This window comes from Argiope bruennichi, chromosome 5 (genome assembly GCF_947563725.1).
Source record: "Argiope bruennichi chromosome 5, qqArgBrue1.1, whole genome shotgun sequence".
NCBI classification, from domain to species: Eukaryota; Metazoa; Arthropoda; class Arachnida; order Araneae; family Araneidae; genus Argiope; species Argiope bruennichi.
In genome coordinates, this window is record NC_079155.1 from 102884775 (window position 1) to 102911821 (window position 27047).

At 30.0% G+C, this 27047-nt stretch overlaps 1 protein-coding gene across 1 annotated transcript; it reads left to right on the top strand.

Annotated features, from left to right (window-relative positions):
- The first annotated feature begins 680 nt into the window (after window positions 1–680).
- Window positions 681–24163, top strand: LOC129968327 (glutamate receptor ionotropic, kainate 5-like). The gene is made up of 10 exons (XM_056082183.1): window positions 681–809; window positions 1710–1874; window positions 4919–5016; window positions 5309–5399; window positions 7425–7583; window positions 9763–9937; window positions 10258–10478; window positions 13059–13201; window positions 21537–21769; window positions 24060–24163. The coding sequence occupies exons 1-10, from the start codon at window positions 681–683 to the stop codon at window positions 24161–24163; spliced, it is 1518 nt and encodes a 505-aa protein (XP_055938158.1).
- Window positions 24164–27047: the final 2884 nt, after the last annotated feature.

Genomic DNA, 27047 nt, shown 5'->3' on the forward strand with positions numbered 1-27047 from the left:
ATTAAGATCAAATGTATCCACTTTCTGTTATGGGTATAAAAAGCCATTATGTTACGATAATACAGAAGAAAACGGATGCCAAACAACATAATTTAATGCACATTGATTGCATATTATAAAACATAAAATGATATTTCTGATCGCCACGCAAATTTGTTTAATCGTTATTAAGTTCTTGGATATAAATATTAAAAAAAATTAATAGGGAAGAAAGCAACTTAAAACTTCTTAATTTAATTTATAAGATGAATGACCTTTTATGCATGCGATTGTATGTCCATCGTAATAGAAATCCACAAAATCTTCTTTGTGATTTATGTTACTTTTGGATATTTGCTACTTTTAATTAACACTATATTTAGAAATGCCTTAATTTTTTTTAATGAAAATAAATGATAAAGATTTTAAAATTTTATTACAAAACAAGTTTTAGTATAGATATTTGTCGATAAATTTCTATGATGAATTTGGAATGATTTTAATCAGTTAAGTTTCAAATATTGCAAAGTCATAATAAAGGACAAAGAATTAAAATATAATAATTTGTATGGCAAACTATAGATGTACAGTACATTCTCGAATATCCGGTTTGCGACTATCCGGCCTAGTTTTCTTTTATCATTATTAAATGAGGAAGGCAAGGCGTTGCATTGGCAACATTGCTAAGCCATTGGAAACGGATGTCTGCTACAACCCTCCTATATGTCGCGTACAAAATACAAGTTGTCACAGGAAAAGAGCAGCGTTCTGCTCATTGTTCGTCAGTGGATAACGGACCTCAATCGTTGCCGCTCCTCCTGATTATAACTGTATAATACATACAGTATTTGTAAATTGTTCTTGGTGCCCGTTTAATGCTTTTTCAAGTGTACCATAGTGAAGATCACAAAATGTATGTTAAAATGTGAACGGTTTATATCCTCTAATTTACTTTTTCTTTAATAAATTCTTGAAACGTGCAGCGTAGTATATAAATATATATATAAACTACCTGTACAAAGCGTTCTATTTTAAACCAATACGTTACCGGCAATTGCTTCTATGATTCATCGAGCAGCGGTCGTGTTCACATTCTATTTGGCTTAACATAAATTGAGGGCTTAGAACTCAATAAGAAGTAAAAAAATAAGTATTATAACAGTGAGTTTTAGTATAAAAACTGTCTTCTAGGTGGGCAAAGAAATGAGTTCATAAAACTTCTGCCTACTCGGCAATTTTGTTACCCGGCCTGCCCTTACTCTACATTTGGCCGGATAATCGGGAGTGTACTGTAATTTAATCGCAAGCACTCATTTCATAATTGGAAAAATAACTTTTTTAATTGTGCATATCTTTAAGAGTCTAAAAGTGAAAAGGATCAACAATTTTCGAAGAAATTAGATTTCAAGCAATATTTTTTAAGAGTAACAGATTAAATGTAAAAAATATATATGTGCTTATTGAAATTTATTGATGAAGAAGCTACACATTTTAATAAAATTTTATGGTTAAATTAGAACCAAGCAGCTCGAGGTAGTATGAAAATATTTATAGTAGTTTCCACCTGTGGTTTAAGTGAAATAATGTGGAAGTTGAATTTGTAAAAGATTAGGCATAATAGCTTATTAAAGATATCAAAATAAATAAGTATAAGATATTCAACATGTTAAGTTAAAACTTTTCTTAAATGTTGGATTCATTTATAATCTATTGTTTTTGTTTCTTTACAGAATTTCAAAATATGGTCCTTACATTCTGTCGGAAATGGGAGCACGTATTTCCAGCAAAAGAATCTCTCGAATATTCTGATAGATACAGGACAACCGGAAGAACAACTTTTTGACACGCTCTTTACAAATTTTGGTGGCCGCATACTCAGGATATCGTCCTTAGGGGTTTGAAATAATTTCAGTTTTTTTGCAATTAAATAAATGCTTATACTGCATGTTAACATTAGCATAAAAGTTGACAAACACAAAGTAATTAGCACTATTATTTGCATATTTTTAGTCGCAGATGATTAATTTAGAAATTGGAAAAAATTGTTTTTAGAATTACAAATTTTTAAATTTATTCCACTGTTTCAATTCCAAATTAATTTAAGTTGAACAAAAAAAAATTCTCATAATTAATGTAATCCCCATAATCAATTAATTATACAGATTTTAATTTTATATTGCACAGTAATGTATAACGAATGTTATACAATATAGAACCTTGTTATTGCATTATTACAATATTAGGATTATGAAGATGTTACAAATCAAATGTCATTTGGAAAAACTAAATCATAAATGTTGTTTAGCACATTTGTTTTATTTATATAATGTTCCTTAGCTTGATATTGTCCTTTATATAACAGATTTCGTTAGTACAGTATTGTTTGCGTTTAAATGATTCTAAAAATACTTTTTTGAAAGAATTTGATGGAAACTTTAAATAATTATTGTGTGGTATGTGTTTTAAATATAAACAAAAAAAAATTTCCACATTAAAATTTTCGTGCTTTATGCAAAAAAATATGATGAACAATTTATAGCATTTTATATTTTCATATTTCATTCTAAAGAAAATTCAGCTTTTTATAGAATATTGTTTTCTATTTTAAATTTACGTTAACCGTGATAGTGAATACAACTTTCAAAATTCGTTTTAGATTTTCAAAATAACATCTCTAGCGCCGATGTTCTGGCATAGTGGTAGCGCGTTTTCCCCGCGATCTGGGCCTCCCGGGTTCGAGTACCGGTTCAGCGTGGTTGTTCCTCTGTGTTCTATCTGTGAGGTGTGTGAATGTGCGCCCCTACAAAAAAGGGGTTGTGTAAACGAATGTGACGCATGAAGTAGCTAAGTCGTACTCTTGGCCCTAGTTGGCGCTACTCAAAAAACTAGAGATGATCACTCGGCTTAAATCGCTGACAGATAACTGTTAGTGGGCTTATAAAGTGACATAAGTCACATCAACAATTCTCGCGAGAGTATATAGGTACAATTCAAGAATCTCAAATTTGAAGCCCAATTGTATGAAGATCTTTACTAAATGTTAATTGGAATTAAAATAATATGCCATAAATATCCTGAATTGTGCCGAAGTACGCCATAAAGTTATGTTGTGACATAAAAACACTTTCTCATTATATAACCAACAATTAATTATTGAGGCATTTCGATGGTATATGTTTTCGTACAATCTATATTCACCAAATATTGCTGCTTCGGTTATCATTTGTCTCGATTTATACCATGCAACCTTTCTGGAATAACCGTTCTGCTTCCGATTCTTATAATATTACTAAAAATTGATTTTATAAAGGACTTTATTTCACAAAAAAAAAAAAAAAAAAACTCCCCATTTGCGGAATCCATTTGCTGTTTATTAGATGATTGAATGCTGGCATTTCTAATTTAAATATAAATAAATCTTTCAATTTAAAGACAGTCAAATGTCGATTATTTATTTACATAAAATCATGAATTAATATTCATATCCTGAATATTTAATGCAAAAATAAGTCTAAGAATAAGTTCTTGTTTCATTATTCTTTTAAAAAGGAATCTTATTTTATATTATTAAAACTCATTTTTACTTTGCTTCGGTCATTATCACAATTCTATGTCTAGTCTTTTAAAATAGATTTAAAATGAAGTTTCATTGAATTCCAATTTTTGAACATTTTTATCCAGTAATTAGAAAAGATTATTGTACTACAGCTTTTTCAGTTCTGTTAGAGGAAGTTACGCTTAATTAATTTAATGTTACACTTGTTTTGCGTTTTGACGTTATTTCCGGTCAGCAGGAAGCGCAATGCGTTCTCAACTTAAATTGGAGCAAAATGTTATTACCTGCCTATGAATGTTCTTCGTTACGCATTATATTAGCGAACAATTTGGCTACATCAATGAATCATGGCTCAATCCTTTTTTCTGGATCTTTCTTTATATTTGTTTAATTCAATTACATTGTAAAATTTTCGGAGCAACATGAGGGCTTTTTTTAGGTAAGATTCATAATTTTGAACCTTAGTCATCTTGATCTTTGATGTAAAAATAAGGAATGTCTTTCATTTATAACATGAATCATCTTACTTTCTGATACGCAGTATAGAGGAAGTATAGCAATCGTCAAAAAATTCGAACTCCAGATTTTTGCGAATCTCCACGTTTTTGATGTTCCTGAGTACGAAAAAGACATTTTATGTAAAATGTCTGTCTGTCTGTGACGAAGATAACTCAAAAACGCTTCGAGCCAGAAGGTTGACAGTTGATATACGGTCTTCACACCAAATTTGCATTCTAACAAATTTTGAGAAAAATCTGCTCAGAGGAAATCCGTCTGTCCTATTATTTGAATATAATTTAATACGATAATTACAAAAAGAGGAGAGCTAGATAGATAAAATTCAGTAAACAGATTTAAAATCTATAGCGTACGCACTTGTCAAATTTTGAGCTACATTTAATTATGTGTTGGCTGTCTGTCGGTCTGTAATTTCAGAAACTTGTAAACGAAATAATTCAAAAATGCAAAGGCTTAAACATATCAAATTTGGCATGGGATTTTCTAACTACAAGTGCAGTTTTGTGTCAAATTTTTGTATCAATCGGTTAATAAAAACGTGTCGATTCGATTTTTGGATACTATTAACTGCATGCCAGGGATTTATCGCCAAATTACTAGCCAAGGAACGCACGATAGATTCAGTAAAAATACAAACTTCATACCAAAGCTTAAAATTTAGTAACTATTGTAAGCTAATGCCATGTAAGGCATTTTCTGGCATGGTAAGTTTATTAGAGAGTAAGTGAGAAAGATTTGGGAGGACAACTCCTGCTAGTTTTTCTTGAGAAAGTGCAATTTAAAGAATGTTCTAGGAAATCATTCACGATCAATAACCTTTGACTCTAATCTTATGACTGTGAAAAACTTATTTTTTGTTTTCAGAGCCCACCCATTCAGCAAGTACCTTTACCTGGGAATCCGAAATGGCGAGGATATATCTTTCGAATCGTCAATACATTATCCGACATCTACAATTTCACGTAGGTTTGTTTCAGTATTTTTATATAAATTAGCCATTTCAGAAAGAAGTACGACAAAATATAATATAAATTTATATAAAAAAATTAATACCTATATAAATAATTTTTATTCATTTTATTGTATATGCTATACTTCCCTAATTTTTGTTTGTGCTTTTGCTTCAGTCATTCTTGTTTGTGCTGACATAATTTGTGATTCTATTACATTCTTGTTCTTTATATTGAATATTTTTCTTCTATATACTTATTCTGAAAAAATGATGGAATAGCTTGTTAATATTTATGAATGCAGATACATAGTTAAAGAAGCCAACGATCGCCTGTATGGGATGCTTGAAGAAACTGGAACATGGAATGGTATGATAGGCGAATTAGTGAATAAGGTATGCAAAGCATTCCTCGTTCTTTGACTATTCTCCAGTTGCTGTTTAAAAGCAGCATTTTTTTCTCTTGCCCAATTATATAACTACATAATTGGTGACTAAATTTATAATCAATTAAACGCGTTTCTTGACCTGTTGGTTCGACGAGTTTATTAGTAGTGTTGCTGCTGGCGATAGGCGAGGATCGAACTCGCAACCTTTGGGTTCGTAGCCGAGTAACAAGACCACTAGACAAAAGAAATTTCTCATGTCTCGTAGCTGTTATCTGGCTTATAAAGCGTCACCACATTACTCCCCCTTCATTGCGTCGGGGGTGAGACGAACGATTTTTTTGTCCTGTTTTTGCTGTTGTTAGTGGTGATATATTGGCTGTAGCGTCTTATCCATTTTTGGCTGATTATTTATCAGCTTTATTTATTTACTGGCTGATTATTTTTCGGCTGCATTTTTTTTTCTCTTATTGGCTGATTATTTATCAGCTTCATTTTATTTATTGGCCGATTGTTTATCAGCTTCAATTTTTTTTCCATTTTTTATTGGCTGATTATTTATCAGCTTTCATTTTTTTTTATTTCTGGTAGAGGGCGCTACAACAGTTGTATGAAGGTTTTTTTTGCGTATGACGTCATCGGATCACCAATGTTGCTGCTGGCGATAGACGAGGATCGAACTCGCAACCTTTGGGTTCGTAGCCGAGTAACATGACCACTAGACAAAAGAAATTTTTCATGTCTCGTAGCTGTTATCTGGCTTATAAAGCGTCACCACAGTAGAATTAAATATCAATTAAATCTCATATACAAAATTTAATTTTATGATTTCTACATCAAAATATTTTTAATTCTTCCCAGCGCAGCAACCAAAAAGGCACGAATCTTAAAATTTTTTAAAAATCTTTCCACATGGAAAACCACAAAAATTGCAGTAAAAAACCGCATCTCATTTTATTTTAGAAATATAAATGGCGACAAGATGGATTATGGATTTCTTTATGGAATTAGTTTTATATTTAAAACTCTCTCATTTTCTGACTTTAATATAGGAATTTTTAAATCTTTTAAAGGTTAGAATTCTTGCAAAGTCAGTCGATCATATTCTTCCAATATACTTGAATTATTAATTTTTTTATGAGATGCAAATCCATTTCTGAACGTATCAAGTTGGACGTCCCAAAGATATCCTCAAATGGACCACCAGCTTCTCAACATATGTCATTTCTAACATATGGAAAATTCCCCATTTCCTTTATATTCTACATATGAAAAATATGCAGAAAATTGCTCAATGGGCAACACATGCAACATCCATTTACTTGTAAAGCAAATGGACATCACCACTTACTTTTTTAATTTTATTCAAAATTTAAAATCCGATAAAAATTTTAAATTTTAATAACTGAAATAAAATAAACATTTGCTTTTTCTATCAGTTTGCTAATGTTGATTTTCAACTTGTATTTACATTGAATTGAAATGATTTTTGAATCACAGAATTTCAAATGTCCATAAAAAGACATGCATCTTCAGTAATAATAGATAATTTTTTAAACCTGGGTAGTTAAATTAATTCCAGAGATGAGTTAAACTGAACCCCAAAATCTTGAGAAATCTTGGTGCTGTTGTTCAGAAAGTACAGCGTCTTCAACAGAATTTGAACAGTAAAGATAAAATGAAACAAGAATAGCATGTCTTATTATTGATTCATGAGCGCTCTTTTAATGTTGGCGATAATTTAAAGAAAGGTTAGAGTTTCTTTGAAATATCATCAAGATATGGAGTCTAAATTCAAAACTTTTGCATGAAAATGTAAGTTAAAGAGAACTTATCCATGCTTTAAAAAAATATGGGAAAATATGCACCTACAAGTTCTAAATAAGGTAGTTTTAGATAAAAAGTGGAACATATGCTGACATTCAAGGATCACATTATTGTTTCCTTTCCCAAATTATGAACGAAATCTTGATTCATTGTGCCTTTTCACTGTATAAATAATGTAGTTATTTATAGATTTTCTACTTACTTCCAGAGTGTGGACATGGGGGTGGGAGACTTATCGTGGACTATGGACAGAAGTATAGCAGTCGATCTGACCGAGACTATCTTTTCCGAAACAGTCACTTTTATCTACAGAACTCCAGGCTTTTACAGCAGGACGTGGATCCTCTTCCAAGACGTCGATTTGAGGGTATTTTCCACTCTTTGATTTATTCACTTTCATAAATTGTATGAATTCTAGAATCTATAAGATCATATTTCAAAATGAATAAAATATGAAATAAATTTCTAATTATTATTTGATTTTTGATCAAGAAAGAAAAAATGTGGCAAATCGTGCTACAGACATAAGCACAAGTTGCCATAAATGTGTAAAAATGCTCAGCATTTTCGCGCACTAATGTATTTACTAATAAAATCATTTCGCTAATATAGCCTAACTCTGAAGAGTTAATGGGTGTGACGTCAGGATTGTATGATATTGAATTAGTCTATTTTGATACATTAGACTCGGATGAAATTACTCATTTAATCTAACACAATCATATTTATAATTATTTAATTTTATTTCCACATCTTCTATTTAATCTAATTTTCTCTCTCTTAGAAAATGCAATCATCTTTCTAAAGTCAGCCACCAACTCGTTAGAGCTTATTTATGCTAAAAGTTTAGTATCTTCAATCTCCTCCTAACTATCGAATCAATTCTCCCTCATTTTGATGAACTTTTTAAAATTTAATATCTTCTTAAACTGCGATTTGTATAAATTAATAGAGAAATACAAAGGATTGCACAGCGATGTATTCAACACGAGTAACAAATTATTGATTAATTTAGATAAATAATATTCAAATTAAAGGTAAGTATTACTTCGCTTTGAGATATACGTCAAAATCATTCATATTTTTAATTAATTAATACCTTATAATTAAAGCTAATTAATTTGTAATCTTAATTTTACAGAATTGACACCAGATAGTTATTATTGAGTATATTGTCAATCAAAATAGTGTTTTTAGATTTTAAATGTTCACAAATGTGTTTGAACCATAACAGTTAAAGGTTTAAAATCTTTTTGTGTGACTGTATGTGATTTTTATCAGTGTTATATAATGTATTTTAATATACAATTTACACATTTTTTTCAGTTACTTTTTTAACTGCTAATCTTTAATTGCTTCCTTTCTTCTTTCTTATAAACGTGTTTTTTTTTATAAAAAAAAATCTAGAACTTGTGAACTTTACAGATCTAACTTGTAATAAGTGAACTATTATATTCGAATTCTACTGAAAAAAAAGATTCTATAGAAGGATCGAGTTTTTAGCTTGGTATTGTCCAAAAACTGATATCCTATCAAATAAAGAGTCATTTTTACGATGGCACCATATTTCCAGTCAGTGTCTATTCAAGGCTGCATTAGCACACAAACTATGTCAAAACTACGTCAGGCTAAAAACTTGCAAACTACGTCCTGTTAAAAGATTTAAATATTAATCCTAACATATTTAAAAGTAACTAGCGTAGTTTTGCAGAATTCAGTTTATTTATCAATTTTCTACATAATTGAAATAAGTATTAAAAATGGAAATCTCATGGAGCTCTTTTGATGGACCTGGGACACGAATAAATATATAGTATGCTATGTGTCGGCAATTCAGTATGTTATAGATTTCTACATATTGTCAAACCGAATTGCTTCGAAAGACAGACACTTCATACTTTCAATATTGTATTAACTGTAAGAGTTATACTTTTCAAAGCTAATTTCAAGCTTGTGAATATGTATGGAAATGTATTGGACAAAAGCGATTGATCGAAATGTATTAAACAAAAGTAATTTATGGAAATGTATTGGACAAAAGCGATTGATCGAAATGTATTAAACAAAAGTAATTTATGGAAATGTATTGGACAAAAGCGATTGATCGAAATGTATTAAACAAAAGTAATTTATGGAAATGTATTGGACAAAAGCGATTGATCGAAATGTATTAAACAAAAGTAATTTATGGAAATGTATTGGACAAAAGCGATTTATGGAAATGTATTAGACAAAAGAGATTGATCAAATGTATTAAACAATAGTAATTTACGGAAATGTATTGGACAAAAGGGAGAATGGAGGTTTATACTTTCTAATGCGAACTTTGAATAGTTTGGTTAGTGGGCTGAATCAATCAAACTACATAAACGACTAAAAAAAAGTTTCATTTGATTTAATAATATTTTTTTCTTCCTCGCTGTTTGTGCTATTGCGATAAACATTTTTAAATTTTTGATAACCCAACATTTTCCAAAATTATGCACAATTATCTGAATAAACTGTTTAGCTTACCTTTTTTTTTATCATATTTTTGCTCAATTCAGGTGTGGATTAGTTTAACATTTGCCATAATTCTGGGAAGCACCGTATACTGCCTCACTCTTTATGTAACGGACGCTTGCGGAAACGAAGAAGATATAGTGAAAATAAATGAAGAATTGTTCGTCAAATCTGCCGTCAGAAGCACTGGATCGATTTACAGAGCTCTCTTAGGGCAAAGTAAGACAGTTTTTAATGGCTTTAAAATTTTATATATAAATTTTTGATATTACCCATGTTCTTCAATAAATTAAGAAAATCTTGATTATAATTTCAAAATAAAAATTCAAAACCTTTCCTGATGGGAAACTTAGAGACGTGCATTGCTTGAAATATCAGAAAATTTAAAGAGGAATTTTAATCATGTTTATAATTTAATGGCTACTACCCTTCTTTGTATATTTTTAAAACATAAGTAGTTTTAAACAAAACTTTCTTTTATTCATTTTTTTTCTTTATAATATCATACATTATTAAGGGTCATTAAATTGTTTTAATAGGCATTGTGCGCCATCCAAAGGCGACTTCCTGTCGGACATTGTTGGGAACTTGGTTCATGGGGGCTTTGATTCTGAGTGCCCTGTATGGCGGTAGCTTAACGTCCACTCTGAGTTTGCATCGAAGCCCCAGACCAGCTGACACACTCAAGGAACTCGTCAAGAGATATCCAAATGCAATTCTAGCCCTGAGGAACAACTCACAAATTCATTCTTACATTAAGGTAAGTTCACGGAGCTTGGAGTACACAATAAAAAAAAAGAAAGAATAAAAGTCATTGTCTTTTTTTTTCAAGTTATTGAGACTATGACCAAGGGAGATACAAACACTGTGTGTGTGTGTGTGTGTGTGTGTGTGTGTGTGTGTGTGTGTGTGTGTGTGTGTGTGTGTGTGTGTGTGTGTGTGTGTGTGTGTGTGTGCGTGTGCGTGTGTGTGTGTGTGTGTGTGAGTGTGTGTGTGCGTGCGTGCGCGTGTACGTGCTTGTGTGTGTGCAAATGGTAAAAATCTAGCATTAAAGTAATCTATATTTTTTGACAATGAATGAGAGGGAAACGGCTCAAAACACGGACATGGAAAGTGATACTGACTTATGCAAATGATTATTTAATACTTTATCTTTGTTTATGAGAGAACAAAAGTCATATATTTTTTTTTCAGTGTTATTCAGGATTTCCAGAATCAGATTAAATAGAGCTCTAAATGAATAACATATTTTGCTTAATATATATATATATATATATATATAAATTACGTGTCACGTTGTTTGTCCGCGATGGACTCCTAAACTACTTAACCGATTTTAATCAAATTTGCACACCGTGTGAAGTTTGATCTAACTTAAAAGATAGGATAGTCCTTTTTTTGAATTTTTAATTAGAATTTTAATTATTAATTAAAAACTAACTTTCCCGCCAAAAAAATCTTTTTATTTTCCCCACCGCCAAATGAGTACTGCTTCAGATTTTTTTCCAACAGTCATGAGGCTAGGCTTAAGATTTTTCGGCTGATTATTTGAAACGATTCTATCTATTTTCTTAATGTTTGATGCATTTAAAATTAAACATTGTTAATGAATCGATCTTTCAGATTCATTTTTAAGTACTTTTGAATTAAAATAAAACAGAATAAAGGAAATTAAAAATTTCTAATCTGCATAGCGTTACCCCAACTGGCGTAGAAAAACTCACGCATTTGCGTTACCGTAACTGGCGTTGAAAATTCGCGCATGCGCATTGTGTTCTGATTGTTGACATGACAACCATTATCAACGGATGATTTAAATTATTTTTAGGTTAGTTGCATGTTTTAGTAATTAAATTGTATTTATGTTAATTATAAATTTTTTTGTATACGCTTATAATTTTAAGTAAATCGTTTTTTAAGTAGTTTTTTTTAACCTGTTTTCAACCGATTATTTTAAAAGATTCGTTTTATTTTCTTAGTGTTTGATGCATTTAAAATTAAACATTGTTAATTAATCGTTCTGGTCATGATGAATCTGAGAATATTTTATTGACAAATTCTTGAAATATTACATAAATTAGGAAATATATTCTTTAGTGCCCATAAAGTTTAAACGCTCAGTGACTGTTTTCAGTAATCATATTACAAAAAAATACTTTGTTTCAGTAAAAAATATTATTATATTAATTGCAGATTAATCCTTTCCACTTTAATTTATAGTATAAATTCTACGGGAACTAACAGAAAATGAGAGAGATACATATTACGTTATGACTGAAGGCGTTTATAATATTATGAGTAAATTATATGACTATCAAAATTTGAAGTTTTAAAATATTTTGATGAAGAAACTATTAAAGTAGGAATTGAATAAAATATTTAATTATTAAAATTTTAACGAACATTAAGATTGGCGAACCGGCTGGTCGCCAAAGGCGGCTAGTATATATATATATATATATATATAAGCATAATTTTGCAGATGCGTGGCAGAAAAGAAAAAGGTTTGTGATTTTAACTTTGATTTATTTCACCACGAGAGTCGTATTATGTACAGAGAAAAAGCGATAAGAGATGCGTCAGTCTATATTAAAATTTAAGAGAAATTTTTCTTGTCAGAGATTTTACTATTAGATTCTGATAAGGAATTCTCTGCTACGTGTCGATTTATTCCAGGGAATCTTATGTATCATTTTTATAAAGATGTGCAGGTGTTAAATTTTTCTATCCCTTCATTTCTGGTGTAGGAACCATGGAATCAGCATTATCTAATAATACCGGAGTATACAGTTTTGAATTTTTGAAGGAAACCGTTTTCAAGTCGCGGAAAATACATAAATTTAATTGCAAATATTTTCACCAATTTTATAAATAACTTTATGAATTTTTTTTTCTGTGTTTTTGTTACGTTATGCCGTACATTTCTCTAATTGAACTTTTTGGCTGATATCTTCTATTTTTGAATTGTTTTTGCAACTTCCTTTTTTTACCGCTAGAAGTGCTGTAACCTGTCTCAATAAATTGAGTATAGTCACTTTACTGTGGGTAGCGTAAATTCTCTGGCTATACGAGATTCGTTTTGTATTTAAAGGGCTTAAAAGTATCTTACTTACAAATCACTTTGTATGTCTGTGTATATATATATATATATATAGAGAGAGAGAGAGAGGGAGAATCGAAAATTATATTCTATAATACTTCATTCACTAATTGTAAGATCCATATTTCATATTCTGTGTTCTTTTGAGAATTTAGAATTTAATTGAATTGGTTCTACTGACAATAGTTCATTCCTTAAATTACTATTAAAATTTGGAATTGTTTCATTTTATTACAACAGAAATCTGAAGTATGGCAAAGTATCTGGTTAAAGAACATCCAAAAGAATGTAATACCAGGAAAACTTCACATCGAAGATTTAATGAAGGAAGTCCACAGACGGAGACCAGAAAGAGCACCCATTTATGTATGGATTGCTGAAAGGTAAAAAAAAAAATTGCTGAAACTAATATGATTTTCAGAAAAAGTGATATTTGCAAAAGTGTATACTCCATTAAGTTACAAATAGTGCGAATTCTCCGAAGAAAAGTAGATATGAGAAAAATTCTGTGCATACACATGGCGAAATTATTCCAGTTTCCAACTCGTATATTCAAATATCGCTAAGCGAAAGAGAATATCTGGAATTTAAGGTAGTATCTCTCCACCTATGGAGACAAATTTTTGGAAAATACTTCTAATGAGCTATTTTAATTCATTTTCTGGATCAAAATGATTGCAAATAATGAAAAATATTTATCAAGAAATTCTGTGCCAATTGAGATTCTGTAAAATGTGACAATTTGGGTAAAAAATAGTGGAAATTGCAACAAAAAGCAAAGCACTCTACAAAAAATTCTATTGCACAGATTCCAATTATGCTACTTACAGCTATGGTAAAGGAAATGAACTAGAATCTAAGAAATATGTGCACTTTCAAAAAAGTTATAGCTTATCGAGTATTTCTGTATTGGAAATTTCAAAAAATTCGTTGTTGAAAATTAGATTAGGCAGCTCTAAAACAAAAGTTACTCAGTTCAAAGTTATATCCCTAGCTGATTGCCTTTGGAACACTTAAAGTAACATATATGCAAAATTTCAAGGTAATATATTAATAATATTTTAAGATATTATGCTTTGCTTATGAAAATTTTTACGAAGTCTAAGTTTTAAAAAAATTGGTTTAAAGTTTTCATTTGTTTATGTTGACAAAATGCTTTGTAAACATAAACAATGTTCAAAAGTAGATATAGTTACCAATCCTTTCGGCATAAAAACTACTCAAAATATATTCTCATACCCGTGGCTTGCTGATGGAACATATTATAAAATAAATTATGGTTCAAAGAGGCACATATTTGATAAAATGTTGGAAAAAATTCAACTTCCGGTTGGTACTTTCGTTTTCGTTTTCAGCTACAGTGGTTTATAAAAAATCACATATATGGGTTTTTATTTATTGTCGAATTAAAACAAACACAGATAAGGAAATCCAAATAAATGGGTTTTAAAATAAAATAATAAAGAAATTTGTGAAATTTTACCAAAAACTGCCTTTTAAACGTAAGCAGATAACATAAAGTGAATTGGAATATTTTAATAGATACCTAGTGATTAAATGAAAATAAATTAGACATTTTCTAACTATTTCATTATTACTCAATTTTTCATTTTATAAAGGATTTATATTGTTCCATTTTTTACAATGTGAGATTTTCTTATCAAGTTTTTTAATGAGTGTTTTTTTCAGTCATCTTTAAGTTTTTATTTTTATTTTTGCTGTGAATACTTTTTGAAACAAAAGCAAACAAAATATAAAGTAGTGATAAAAATTGTTGTTTCCGTTACAAACTTTTGCAAGAAATATATGAGTGGAAATTATGCATAGATATTTTTAAAATAGAAACTTATTAATTAAATGACAGAAAAGAGACCTTTTCATTAGTTAGCTAAATTTAATAACAGATAGTGTTCGCACTTGTGAATGTATGTATAATTGCTTACATTTCTACGAATTCTCCTTTTTTTCTTACACAAATAGAGGGGGAACTTTAGTAAAGCATGGTCAATGAGTTTTTAATAATTTTGCTACTAATTCATATAACCAATAAAAATTATATAGATTAATCTGTAGTGAAAGCTTATAAGCCAGTTAACAACTACTCTGAACGGGAAATTGCTTTCGTATTGTGGTCATGTTACTGAGCTGCAAACCGCAAGGTCCCAGGTTCTGTTCTAGCTCAAACAATCCACCACATTGGTAACCTCGGACGATGAACCTTCAACCTTCGTACAGCTCTTGTGCAACAAACAAAACCAAAGTCATCAGAGTCACTTGACTCAGCAACACAAAGCCGACAGATTCACTTGACGCAACAACAACCACACACGCTCGCTATAACGCTTGGTGCTACTCAGATGGGTATAGGCACATTAGACTCAACAGCTAAAAATACATTACTACTCAACAGCCATATCGTTAGACTCACTGGAGGGCGAGTCTGTTGTGAAAGCTTATACGCCAGTTAACAGCTACGCTTCTCGGGTAATTGCTTTTTTATTGTGGTCATGTTACTGGGCTGCAAACCACAAGGTCCCAGCTCTATCCTCGCTCATCTCAATTCGCCACAAATCTATTGGTTTTGCGACTTTTAATCTTTGCGGTTTTTAAATAGTTCTATAAGTATCACTTTCGGGATTAGTTCCCCTTCCTTATTCCAAATGGCAGCGCATTCCCAATGTCTTGAAACAAGCGGCTATATCTTTCGATTCTATATTTGCCATCTTCAACGTGATTGGCTGTTCTGGTCACGTGATTCACTGACGTTTACTGATTACAACCGAAAGATTATTTTAAATATATTTTCGATTCATTTTGAAGATGATTGCTGTTTAGATGAAAATATTTTGAATGTGCTTTCGATTATTTATAAGTATGACGGAAATGCGAATGTGTATGATTATTTTTAAATCAAAAACGTTCTGGTAGCATCATTATTTGCGGTTAATCGAGAATGCGAATGTACATTCGATTATGTTTAATCGTAACAAAAATGTGAATGTGTATGATTAATTTAAAATGTGTTATTATTGTGTGTTCATATTTATATTTTTTAATGCATAAAATCCAGTCATATTTTCAGTTATTTATAAATACAATTATAGTGGGTGTTAGAGTTCGACTCCCTCCGGTGGAAAAAAGGGGAAATTCTGTTCCCCTAACCAGATGTATTCGAGACGCCGACGCGGCGACATGTACATACTCTCTCTCCCGTTTTTTGTGTTGCGATGTGTTTGTGTGGTAGCTTAGAAATGTCCGTGTCCATATATGTGTGAAAATAAACCTATGAAAGTTTCAACTCCTGCTTCGTCATTAATGGAATTGTCATGCACTGACTGAACAGTGGGCATTTAAAAACTAGTATTTTTCAATCATTTACAAATGTAATTGATTTATGAATTAATGCTTAATATGGATACAAGAATTGCAAGCTGTAAACTATTCAAATATTTTGAAGCTTGTACAGCTCATAACATGTTTCTGTTTATGGAACTATCCATGTAAATTCAGCAGATGTAGGATTAGATATTAGTTCTTATACTTTTCTTTGTTAATAAAATAATTTCTTACAAAATCTTCCATGCCATTTTTTTCAGATCATTAAATATGTAAGGTACATTTAGAAAGTCCTTGGTTAAAATATTTTGCACATATATTTTTATTATACTTTTTTGCACATATATTCACACATACCTTCGTATTTGTCAAATTCCGAATTCTGACAATTATTAATATTTTTGAATTTATGTTCAAGCATTAAATGATCCTTAAGCTCTCTAAGAAGGTGAAACGTTTGGCCGCAATTTTTTTCTTGGCAAGATATTGTTGATATCTTTACATCGTGAATTTTTAATCTGTGGTGTGAAAGACATTTTTTTTGAAGATAATCTTTTATCACCATAAATGCATGGAAATTCCTTGTTTAGACAGCTGGATTTTATTCCATGAAGCCGAGATTGATATTTCATTAAATACTGTTTACGATAAAATCTTGCACTACAAATTTCAGATTTGTAATCCATAGTTAAATATATATTCCAATGTCAATTTTGAATTAAAATTTTACTGGTACAAGAGCATTTCAATATCAAACATCACGTGCTTTTTAATGGCATGCTTGATCACACATTAAGAGGGACAATACGTCAGTGAATCATGTGACAAGGAACAGCCAATCATGTTCAAGATGGCAATATGGGATTGAAAGATATAGCCACTTGTGTCACAGGCGCCTCAATTTTAGGAGACACCCGAGCACAAGTCAACTCAAAATTATTACTGTTTAGGCCCTAGATAGCTACGATGTGCTACACGCGTGAAAATTTTCTTGATTGGTTTGTCAGATCAGTGAACTGAAAACCGCCAAATTAGTTTCCGCCAATTTTACAGTAACCAATTTTTACCTACGAAGCCGTAAGCATTGTTCCGTATTGCAAAGATAAGCAATAAACATGGAATTCAAATGTGCGTTATGCGGAGCTGAATTTTATAAAAAACGCAGTTATTTTAAACGTATTTTATAAAAAACAGTTCATAATATTTTCTTTTCAAATATAGAAATAAAAGTTTCTGCCTGTGAAGTTACTGCCTTAAGTTCCGAACACATATTTAAAATGGATCCAGTAAGAGATTTGTAGATCTGTACATTTCATTTTTATTGAAAAACCACATTTATAAACCTATATAATAACCGTTCATAATATTTTCTTTCCAAATATAGAAATAAGAGCACACTTAAAAACATGTAGCACACCCTGATTTCTTCTATATCAGCTTTATTATAAAACAGATGCGAGTGTAAAATTTTAATCAACTGAATTACAAAACAAAATACTACAATGCTAATATGTATTCCCAAATTAATTTCTCCAAAGTACGCATCTAATTGCCAAAAGGAAAGATAAATAGACAACAGAAGATTTCCCATGACGTATAGTTTGAAGTCATGTAATCAAACGAATCAATCAGGTTTGACTTGTGCTCGGGTGTCTCCTGAGATTGAGGCGCCTGTCTTGCGCCTTGAAAACTATGCAGAAAAGATTTTTTATTTGCTTGGCAGTCAAGAAAAGTAGACGTTCTTGTGAATGTGAGCGATCAGTAGCTCACGAGGAACAGCAGAGCAAATTTATTTTAACGATCAAGCAGAAACCCAGCAAGTTTCTTGTGAAATTAGTAGTTTCTGAAAAAAAAAAAATTTTATTGTCTTATATATTCGTAACCGTGATATGGAATGATATGCTTATCGGAAATTGTATAAAAGTAAACTGTGGCTCCATGTGAATAAATTGGTGTCAAGTCAAGAAAATTGTTTCCTGATTTTTCTTGAGTAGAATCTTCTATTTTTTACAAACAGGAGTACAGAGTATGTCCTCCCGAACAGTGCAGAACTACTTCGTTTAGGGAAATATCTCCTATATTCGGCAATCAGTATTATTGGAAAGTTATCTTGAAATTTTTATTAACTTTTCAAATAATGGTGAAAAAAATTATTTCACCAGTGAGAAAACTAGTACATAGTGGCATATATTTAGTTGAAAAATAATTGATTTGTAGACAGACAAGGCAGGTAAAAAGAATGCTGCCCATTCCAAGAATGAAAAGATACTATTTCTTTTAAATCAGAAGTATCCACTAGCGAAGAAAAAATAAATGGTACTTGAAAAAAAATATAATTTTTGTCTTATCTCTCTTAATATAGAAATTTAATTTATATTATTTTAGTACTCATTGCAGTTTCGTCCTTTTTTCACTTTTTTTTTTATCATGTGATACGTCAGATGAGAACATGATGTATTTTTCGGAATGGGGATTGTGACGTCGAAAAAAATTGGCAATTTATAAATATAAATGCGATTTGTTAGTGGTGGAGAATATTTATAAGAATTTGAGTTTGGAAAAAAGAAATTGGAAAAGTTTAATATCAGAAAAATTGTTCCAATCCAAAGCGATTGAATTTAGAATCTGAATTACAACCATTAACTTTAGCATTCGTCCCATAATTCGTTCTCCATGTCGAGAGTAATATCACTGGGGGTACTGGATCAGGGGTGATCGTTCTCTGATTCAGGTCTAAATTACGATCTGTGGATGTATGAATGAAATGCGAGAATAAGGTTCGCCCCGTAAAAAGGGTTGTGACGTGTATCTAGTATTGATTTTTATCCACAATAGTATCCATTTTTGTGCCATTACAAAATTTTTAAAAATGCCTTTTTAATGGCATTATTTAAATAGTCTCAATTTTTCCAGAGTTTTGCGATTCCTTTCTTATTTCCTTTTTCTTTTCTTTTCTTTTTTCTTTTTTGCATAATCTTCAATAAAGCATTTCATTATTTAATGAAATTTAAACAATTTTCATTTTTTATCAAATACTAAATCGCATGATTTTTATCTATTGTTGAAAGCTAAGGAAGGTGAATTATATTTAATATCTATGTAATTTATAAGACGAAGAAAAAGGTGAATCTAGGTTACGGCAAAAGTTAAAAAATAGATGAATTGAACAAGTGCGTTTACAATAGCGTTATGTTGTCATGGATCTAGTTTCATTCAGAAATGTTCATGTACTCGATGGCTGAACATATATAAGGCTATTAAATTAACATGTATTTAATGTAACCATTTGATGCTTAAAAGAAGTTTGCCGATAGAACTTTTTTTTTTGAAGTTTTAATAAGAAGTTTAGTTTAGTAGAAACTAAGCGATATTTGATGCTTTTCCACAATAAATTTGAAAGTTTTTCTACTCTAAAATGATTTTCACCTTTTTTTTTTTAAATTTCAGATAAATGTCCTTTTATTTATACAATTAATATGAAAAATTGATATTTAATTTAACCATCTTGCAAATTATTCCTAAATTAAGGCAATTTCATTTATTTACACAATCTTCAATAAAATATTCTACTTTTGAATTAAAAAAACTACTTTTACTACTACTACTTTTAAAAAAATTATTTCCTATCAAAAGATTGGTTTCCCCTTTATCAAAGAGCAAGATCCTATGCTGCCGGCATAGAGGTAGTGCGTCTTCACCGTGATCTGGGCGTCCTGGGTTCGAGTCCCGGTTCGGGCATGGTTGTTCTTTTTGTGAGATCTGTGATGTGAATGTGCCCCCCCCCCTGTAAAAAGGGGCTGTGCAAGCGAATGTGATGCGTGAGTTGCAAAATCGTTCTCTTGGCCCTAGTTGGCTCTACTAAAAATAAGAGGCTCTCTCCCGGTTTAAAATCGCTGAATTCGAAATTAGCGGGCTTGTCCCCGGCAAGGGCCGTCAGAAACAACAACAACCTAATGCTATAAAGATAAAAAGTTTTGATGTATCGAGAAGATAAGTAAAATAAATGAAGAGTTAGAAAATTAAAGAATTCTTTTGTGTTTCTTTACAGAAATAGAAATATAACTGTTGTTCACCTCATAAAAATGAATAGAAATAATAAAATAAATAATATCAAACATATAAAATATATTTTAAACGATCTCTCTCTCTCTGTATATAAATATATAGAAGGCAATATATTTTATTTGAAAAAATAGAAGTTTAGTCGAAAACACGCAGCTGATCCCTGGGTGAAATCTTATGATAAAATATATAAAGTTAGTACCAGAATGTTTATCACTAAATAATTTTTAAAAACATTCAGTTAGGGAAAATTAATTTTCTTTAATGAAAAATATTCAATTACTTCAGCAAACTTATAGCAGATGGCACCACTATTCTCTAATGTCATTATGATGCCATGCTATTCTTCCGTGCAGAATTATAAAAGTAAATTAATGCATTGCAATTACATGTTTGAAATATTATCTTTTTACTAATTTTATATATTGTTCTGTAATTTCTCAAAAACGTAGAAATTTATCAAGATTTAATTTTTTTGATAAAGTCTGTTCTGAGAAAATCAATTATTATTTACGTAGCTGAATTCTTCCCTCTTCACTTAATATTCCTCACCTTTAGGTTTTACTTTTTTTTAATTTAGCAAAATATTTCCCAACTTATCAATATTTATATAGAAGAATAGGATAGAATAAAAGTTAATTACTAAATTTATAATAAAAAGCGCTATTATTATCAAGTCAATAAATTAATTTTTTAAAAAATGAATATTTAGGTTTTTTGAAAATGGCAATACTACAAATCATAAACAAAGAATGAAGTTGATTTTGTAATTTGCTAAGTGTAAACACTTTTCCGTTACGACCTTACGATTATCGTCATATATTCATAAACAACTTATGATTATGTCAGTTAAAAGTGCAAATGTTATTCTTGTGAATGGGATTTGATTATTTTTTCGCTGCCTTTTATTATGGCTCAAACTAAAAGTCTTTTGTTTGATGATGATATTAATGATAACTTGTGCGACCTACCTGAAGATAATAGCACCCGTATGAGAAAGTTCACACGTTCATGTTGTTCAGTTTCATCTAATAAAGACTGTTCTTCAAAGTATAAAAAAAATCGTACACCGCCTGAATCCAAGGGAAACATTTTGGAGTGTCATAATTGCAAGAAACATTTCACTAAAACGATCAGATTTAAATGTAATTCATCAAAAAAGGAGGAAAATGAACAATATTGTTACCAGTGTTTACAGCAGAAAAACATGTTCCAATGCGATATATGTAATAAAAGTTTCAGTTTCGAAAGCTGTTTGAACAAACATTACAGATCGCATATGAGAGAAAGATCTTTTGAATGCGAATTTTGTGGTCGCAGGTTTGCTCGCAAACAGGCTCTTCAATGCCATTATCGAACACATACTGGTGAAAAGCCATATGCCTGTGATATTTGTGGTAAAAATTTTACCCAAATAAGTAATCTTGCTAATCATAACCGTAAACATATGACTGAAAAGCTATGTGAGTGCTGTATGTGCAAGAAGACTTTTGTTCATCATTTCAAAGTCAGTCAAGAATCTAAGGATCAATACTGTGATCTTTGTAAAGAAAGTAAAGATATTTTAGAAAAGCTTTCAAAGCCTCTTGAAATGTTTACACAAAGCGATTTCTTCGTAAATTTACCTGCCTTATTATGAAACTTTCAGTTTTGTTCATTGTATCATTGTTGGATATTGTATATCTTGAATGCCAAATGTACACATATTTTTACTTGTATGCATGAAATATCTAAAAATTCAAAGTGGATATAAGTTTTATTTATATTATAATTAATATTTCTAATTTTAAAATCATTAATAGATTTTAATTTTTTTCCCTACAAAATTTTACTATGAAGCATCATTAATTTCAGGATATGGTAATTCTAATCGAGAATGAAATGAAGAGAAAAAAAAATGTTTATAATATTCATGAATATCTAGTATAAATAACTGCATGGGAAGGGGGAATACTTATTTATGTACCATATGCCATTGGCAAACTTTCAGCTTCAATGCAAGTATAACCGAGTCATTGGTAAACATAATCAATAGACCAACATGACATCTTTGGCAATTTTTTTAATGATTAATCATTTTTTGCAATTAATAACTTTCTAGCCACAACACGCAATTACAAGAACAAAACTTTATAGTTTTTTTTTATATTATTTCATTTCAGTGCATGAATACAGTTCAGTTTAAAATTCATTAAAGTATATATGTGCATACAATAATACTCTTTTAATTTTTATTAATAAACAAAAATGTGAAGTGAAAAAAATCATTTTCATTTAATATTATTTATTTTATTGATTTGTTTAATAATATATTTTTCATTACATATATATTGTTTTATGTATGCATGATATATAGAATTTAAGTACATCACTGCAAACATTATATTTTATTTTTATTTTAGGAAAGTACCCATTTGATATAATCCAAGTACCAATTATTTAATTGAAATTTTGTGAGAAAATTGTGTATAATTTCATTTTAAGACTTCTTGTGGGTGGGAGAAGAATAGTTAGATGTTTGTTGTACGTAGTAATGTTCTAAATTTATGTTTGTTATTTGTGTTTATACTTCTTTTGAATATTTGAAATGTTAATTGAACTGATTAAATCAATGTTTATATACATAGCACTATTTTTTTTATCAGTGTGTGCAGTCAAAATTTTTTTTAAGGCTGTTAATTTATATTCACGTATAATTATGTGAAAATTATCCTCAAATAATTTTCCTCATAACTTTTAATTGAAAGTTTTCTTGTTAAATGTTTTTATGTCTTTGACAATGATTGCCTCTTTCTTCATACATAGTAAACTTCTGTATAATGCAGCTGAAAATTCAAACATTGCATGAATACATACAATGCAATTACATGTGCAATTTAATTGGGACAAACACAAAAAGTTTCACCTTTGTTGTTTAATAAGTATAGGTTCACTTACATGCATGATATAGCAATCTAGTTGTAAATATATCCTCCTGTAGCTTTAATGAGATCCTGTACATGTTTTAACATGGATTCCACTAATTTATAACATATGTTTTTGATGTTATTAAAATGAAACCAAATTTTTATGATATTCTCAATCATATTTCTCTTAGTTTAACAGTCCATTTTACTCGCATGTTTCTTCACAATGCTCCAGAAATTTTTGATGAGATTTACATCTGGGGAATTACCAGGCCAATCCAAAATTGTTAATACCTTTTCTTGAAAAAAATTCTTTATCACATTGAAATGATGGTTTGGAGCAAGATCTTGTTGAAAGAACCAACACTACCAGCAAACATTTGCATCAGAGACACAATTATTTCTTCTAGTATTGAAATGTATTTTTTAGAGTTCATCATCCCTTCAACTGGTACTAAGCTACCAGATCATACAGTTGTAAAATGACTCCAAAAAAAAAACTGCTTCTGAGGGTGCTTGAGATGTTCTCTGATGGGTTTTCCAGAACTTTGTCTGATAAATGTTGATTGAATCCTTAACACAAAAAAATGTTTTGTCGCTGAATACAACCTTATTCCAGTCTTGTGCATTCCAGGATTGTTATTTCCTGGCCCAATACAAACATTTTCTCTTCATTGCAGGTGTTAACAACTTTTTTTTTTTTTTTTCACTTGTTTCCTACCCATCCCCTTGCTTCAATAATCCTTCGTCATATTGCTGATGAATCAATGCTCACAACTGTAGCTAATAATTCTCTCTGAAGATCTGTACTTGTTTTGCATTTCCAATTCCAGCTGCTGCAGCAATATCTCTCACTGTTATTCAAGTGTGCTGACTGAAGTGTGTAATTCTAGTCCTTCTCCTGGGAGTGATATATACTTTTTTTAATATGCATTAGAACTAGACAATTCACAGACTCAACCTCCTGCAGCAACTCAAACACAACTGAGGGTAAAATGCTCTACATGTGATGATCACGATGGTCAAACCAGTTTAGACTAGTCAAGAACAACCATTTTTTGTAAGAAAAATGCAGTTGAAACTGTTTTGGGTCTGAAAATTCCCGAGAAATGAAGAAATTTATAAAAAATGGAGTTTGTCCCAATTAATTTTGCACAGTATTGTGTTTCTCAATTAACAAAAAAATTCTTTATAAGAGCCTATTACAATATTGCTTGACTAATGCATATTCATAAGTGTATTATACTGTTTGACTAATGCATATTCATAAGTGTGTTATACTGTTTGACTAATGTGTGTTCATAATGTGTACTATACTGTTTGACTAATGCACGTTCATAATGTGTGTTATACTGTTTGACTAATGCATGTTCATATAACCTGTAATTGTTCAACCACATTGTATAGCAGTTTATTGCATTTAAAAAAATGACTTTTTTATACTTGATCTCAATGTATATAGAATAATCTAAACAGTGAACATTTATAGTCATATCAGTTATTATGAAATGATATTGATTTTGTTACAAAAATGCAGAGTAGTAAATTATTGAAACTGTCAACACCACTCTTCATGTCATGATTTTGTAGTTCAGTGCACAAATTTGGAATTGGGTCCAGTATAAAAAAATGGATAAATTAATAAAAACTGTAATTTTTTAATACAAGAAGAGTTCATGTAAAACATTTTGTATTTACTGGTGAATTAATAATTCATTAATATAGAAATTTTAAAAAATATAGATAATATAACTTTATTTCCCTTCCTTTAATTTCCTTGAGTTTATTTTATATTTCAAATTTTTTTTTTGTAATTTAATTTATTTTCTGTTGAAAGTAACACTAAATTGGGCAGTCTTTCACGTGCTATTGCAAATTTTAAATGATGTTTTTGTTATTTTAAGTTTGCTGTTATCATATGCCTGATTGATTGACCTTAGAAAGTCTACTATTAACTATAAAAGTTGATATGTTAATTGAAATAAACCAACAGCACATGTGTTGCTATTTAAAATTTATAGCTAATATATTTTTTTTTATTTAAACAAAATAGGAAACCTTTCTTTTATATTAATGCATGTATAAAACTGCTATTTCAACCACAAATGCTACATTATAGTTACAAATAAATGTTTTCTCTGGTTCGAAACTTAAAAAGAAGAGGAAACTAAAATTTCTTTTACACAAATTTACAAAAATAACAAAATTCTGCTTTTTTGCAAAATTTGCTCCATAGTTTGACCATGAAAGTGAGAAAAAAGTCTCTTGCGACCAACTTTTCAGATGATAGAGTTCTTGTTTTTTTCTCCAAAAAAATAGACACTTCAATCATTGCAGTAGTTCAGATGTGAAAAGTAATTTATTTTTTATTTAGCTAGTGTTCCAATATTTATGAACTTAAGAAACATAAATAAGAAATGCATAACAGTGTAAGTCATTTCATTTAGCTATCAAATGTTAACCTTTTTATCTACTAATTTCTTTTTACCTTTTTATAAATGGTACATCTCTAATATAAAAATTGTTCTTATTTTTGAAAAAATAAATAAAGATTCATTGAACTTTATGGATGCAAGGGGGGGAAAAAAGAAATGTGATTATATTTAAAAATCATGATAAAAAAGAAGTAGCAGAATTCTTAAAGATAATTGTGATTATATTTAAAAATATTTAGTTGTAGTTTGCATTGTGTAGTTCAATTATTTGAATGATGTTTATGAAATCACTTGCACAATATTGCTGTTTTTTAATTGTTGTTTAAATAAACATTTTTTCATAATCTCGTTTGATTGGAATTTGTGTTATGAAATAATCCAATTGTTTTCTTTTGGTAATATGCTTATCTGTCTGTGAATGCGGTAACTAAAAAAAACTAGCTGTGAACTACATAGATGAAATTTGGTGTATGGACTTCAGATAAAATTTTGAAAGAAATTTTCATTTAGAGGAAGTTTGACTGGTTGTCCAAGTACAAGTGAACTCGATGACTACCAAACATAAAGAGCTAGAGAGATGAAATTTGGTTCACTGATTTAGCATCTAATATGAAGATTTTTATCAAAATGTGAATCAAGTTTGTCAAATGATTGCCTGCCTATCTTTTCGTAAACGCAATAACTCACAAATGCAATGTCGTAACTTGATCTTGTGACAAGAACTCTAGTTCCATACAAAAATTTGGTATTAGTTGTTTGGAAAATAGGCGCCCAAAATGTGTATTAATTTTCGGATTAATTTGGGTATATTAATCGACAAAAATTGCACATTAGTTTCAGTAGAAATACTAGATTCGTGCCAAAGGTATATATATATATTTCGTAAGTATTCTTCGCCAATGCCATGCAAAGCATTCGCAGCATTTACTAGGTCTACAATTTTATGAGGAGGGAGGCAGATAATAGTTATTAGAGAGTATGCGAGAGAGGTTTGGGGAGATCAGTTCCGCTGGTCTTGTGTAATATGCATGGTTCAATAATGTTCAAATGCTTAGACTGACCGTTGGGTAGAGTTTCCAAATGTGTTATTATATATGTTTCTTGGTAATTGAATTTCACTAAGTAAAAAAAGTTTTAATTGGATTTTTAATTAAAAATGGATCAAAATTTCAACTTTTAGCATAAGCAACTGTGGAGCACATTCTTTTTTTAATCCCAAAAAGAATTTTTACACCATTTTAAACTTTGATTAGTGTGCTCGGGCGCCATCGAATTATTGCATCTTAAATTTAAAAACACGTTTAACTTTTTTAAGGTGCTGTAATTCGATACAAAATCTATAAAAATCTCAGTTATTTTTCGACTTTTAGTTGAATCAGTAAGTTGGTATATTTCCGGAACAGAAAATTTCATTTTATTGGAGTGAAAGTTAAATAAAAGAGTTAATGAGTTAAATTCAAAAATTAAGTTCTTCAGTGATATAAATTTCA

Coding starts and splice junctions, on each gene's coding strand:
- LOC129968327 (XM_056082183.1), top strand. CDS start 681: ATGTCTGCTACAACCCTCCTATATGTCGCGTACAAAATACAAGTTGTC. Junction 10,479..13,058: donor AAATTCATTCTTACATTAAG/GTAAGTTCACGG, acceptor TTATTACAACAG/AAATCTGAAGTATGGCAAAG. Junction 21,770..24,059: donor CTGTGATCTTTGTAAAGAAA/GTAAAGATATTT, acceptor AATATGCATTAG/AACTAGACAATTCACAGACT.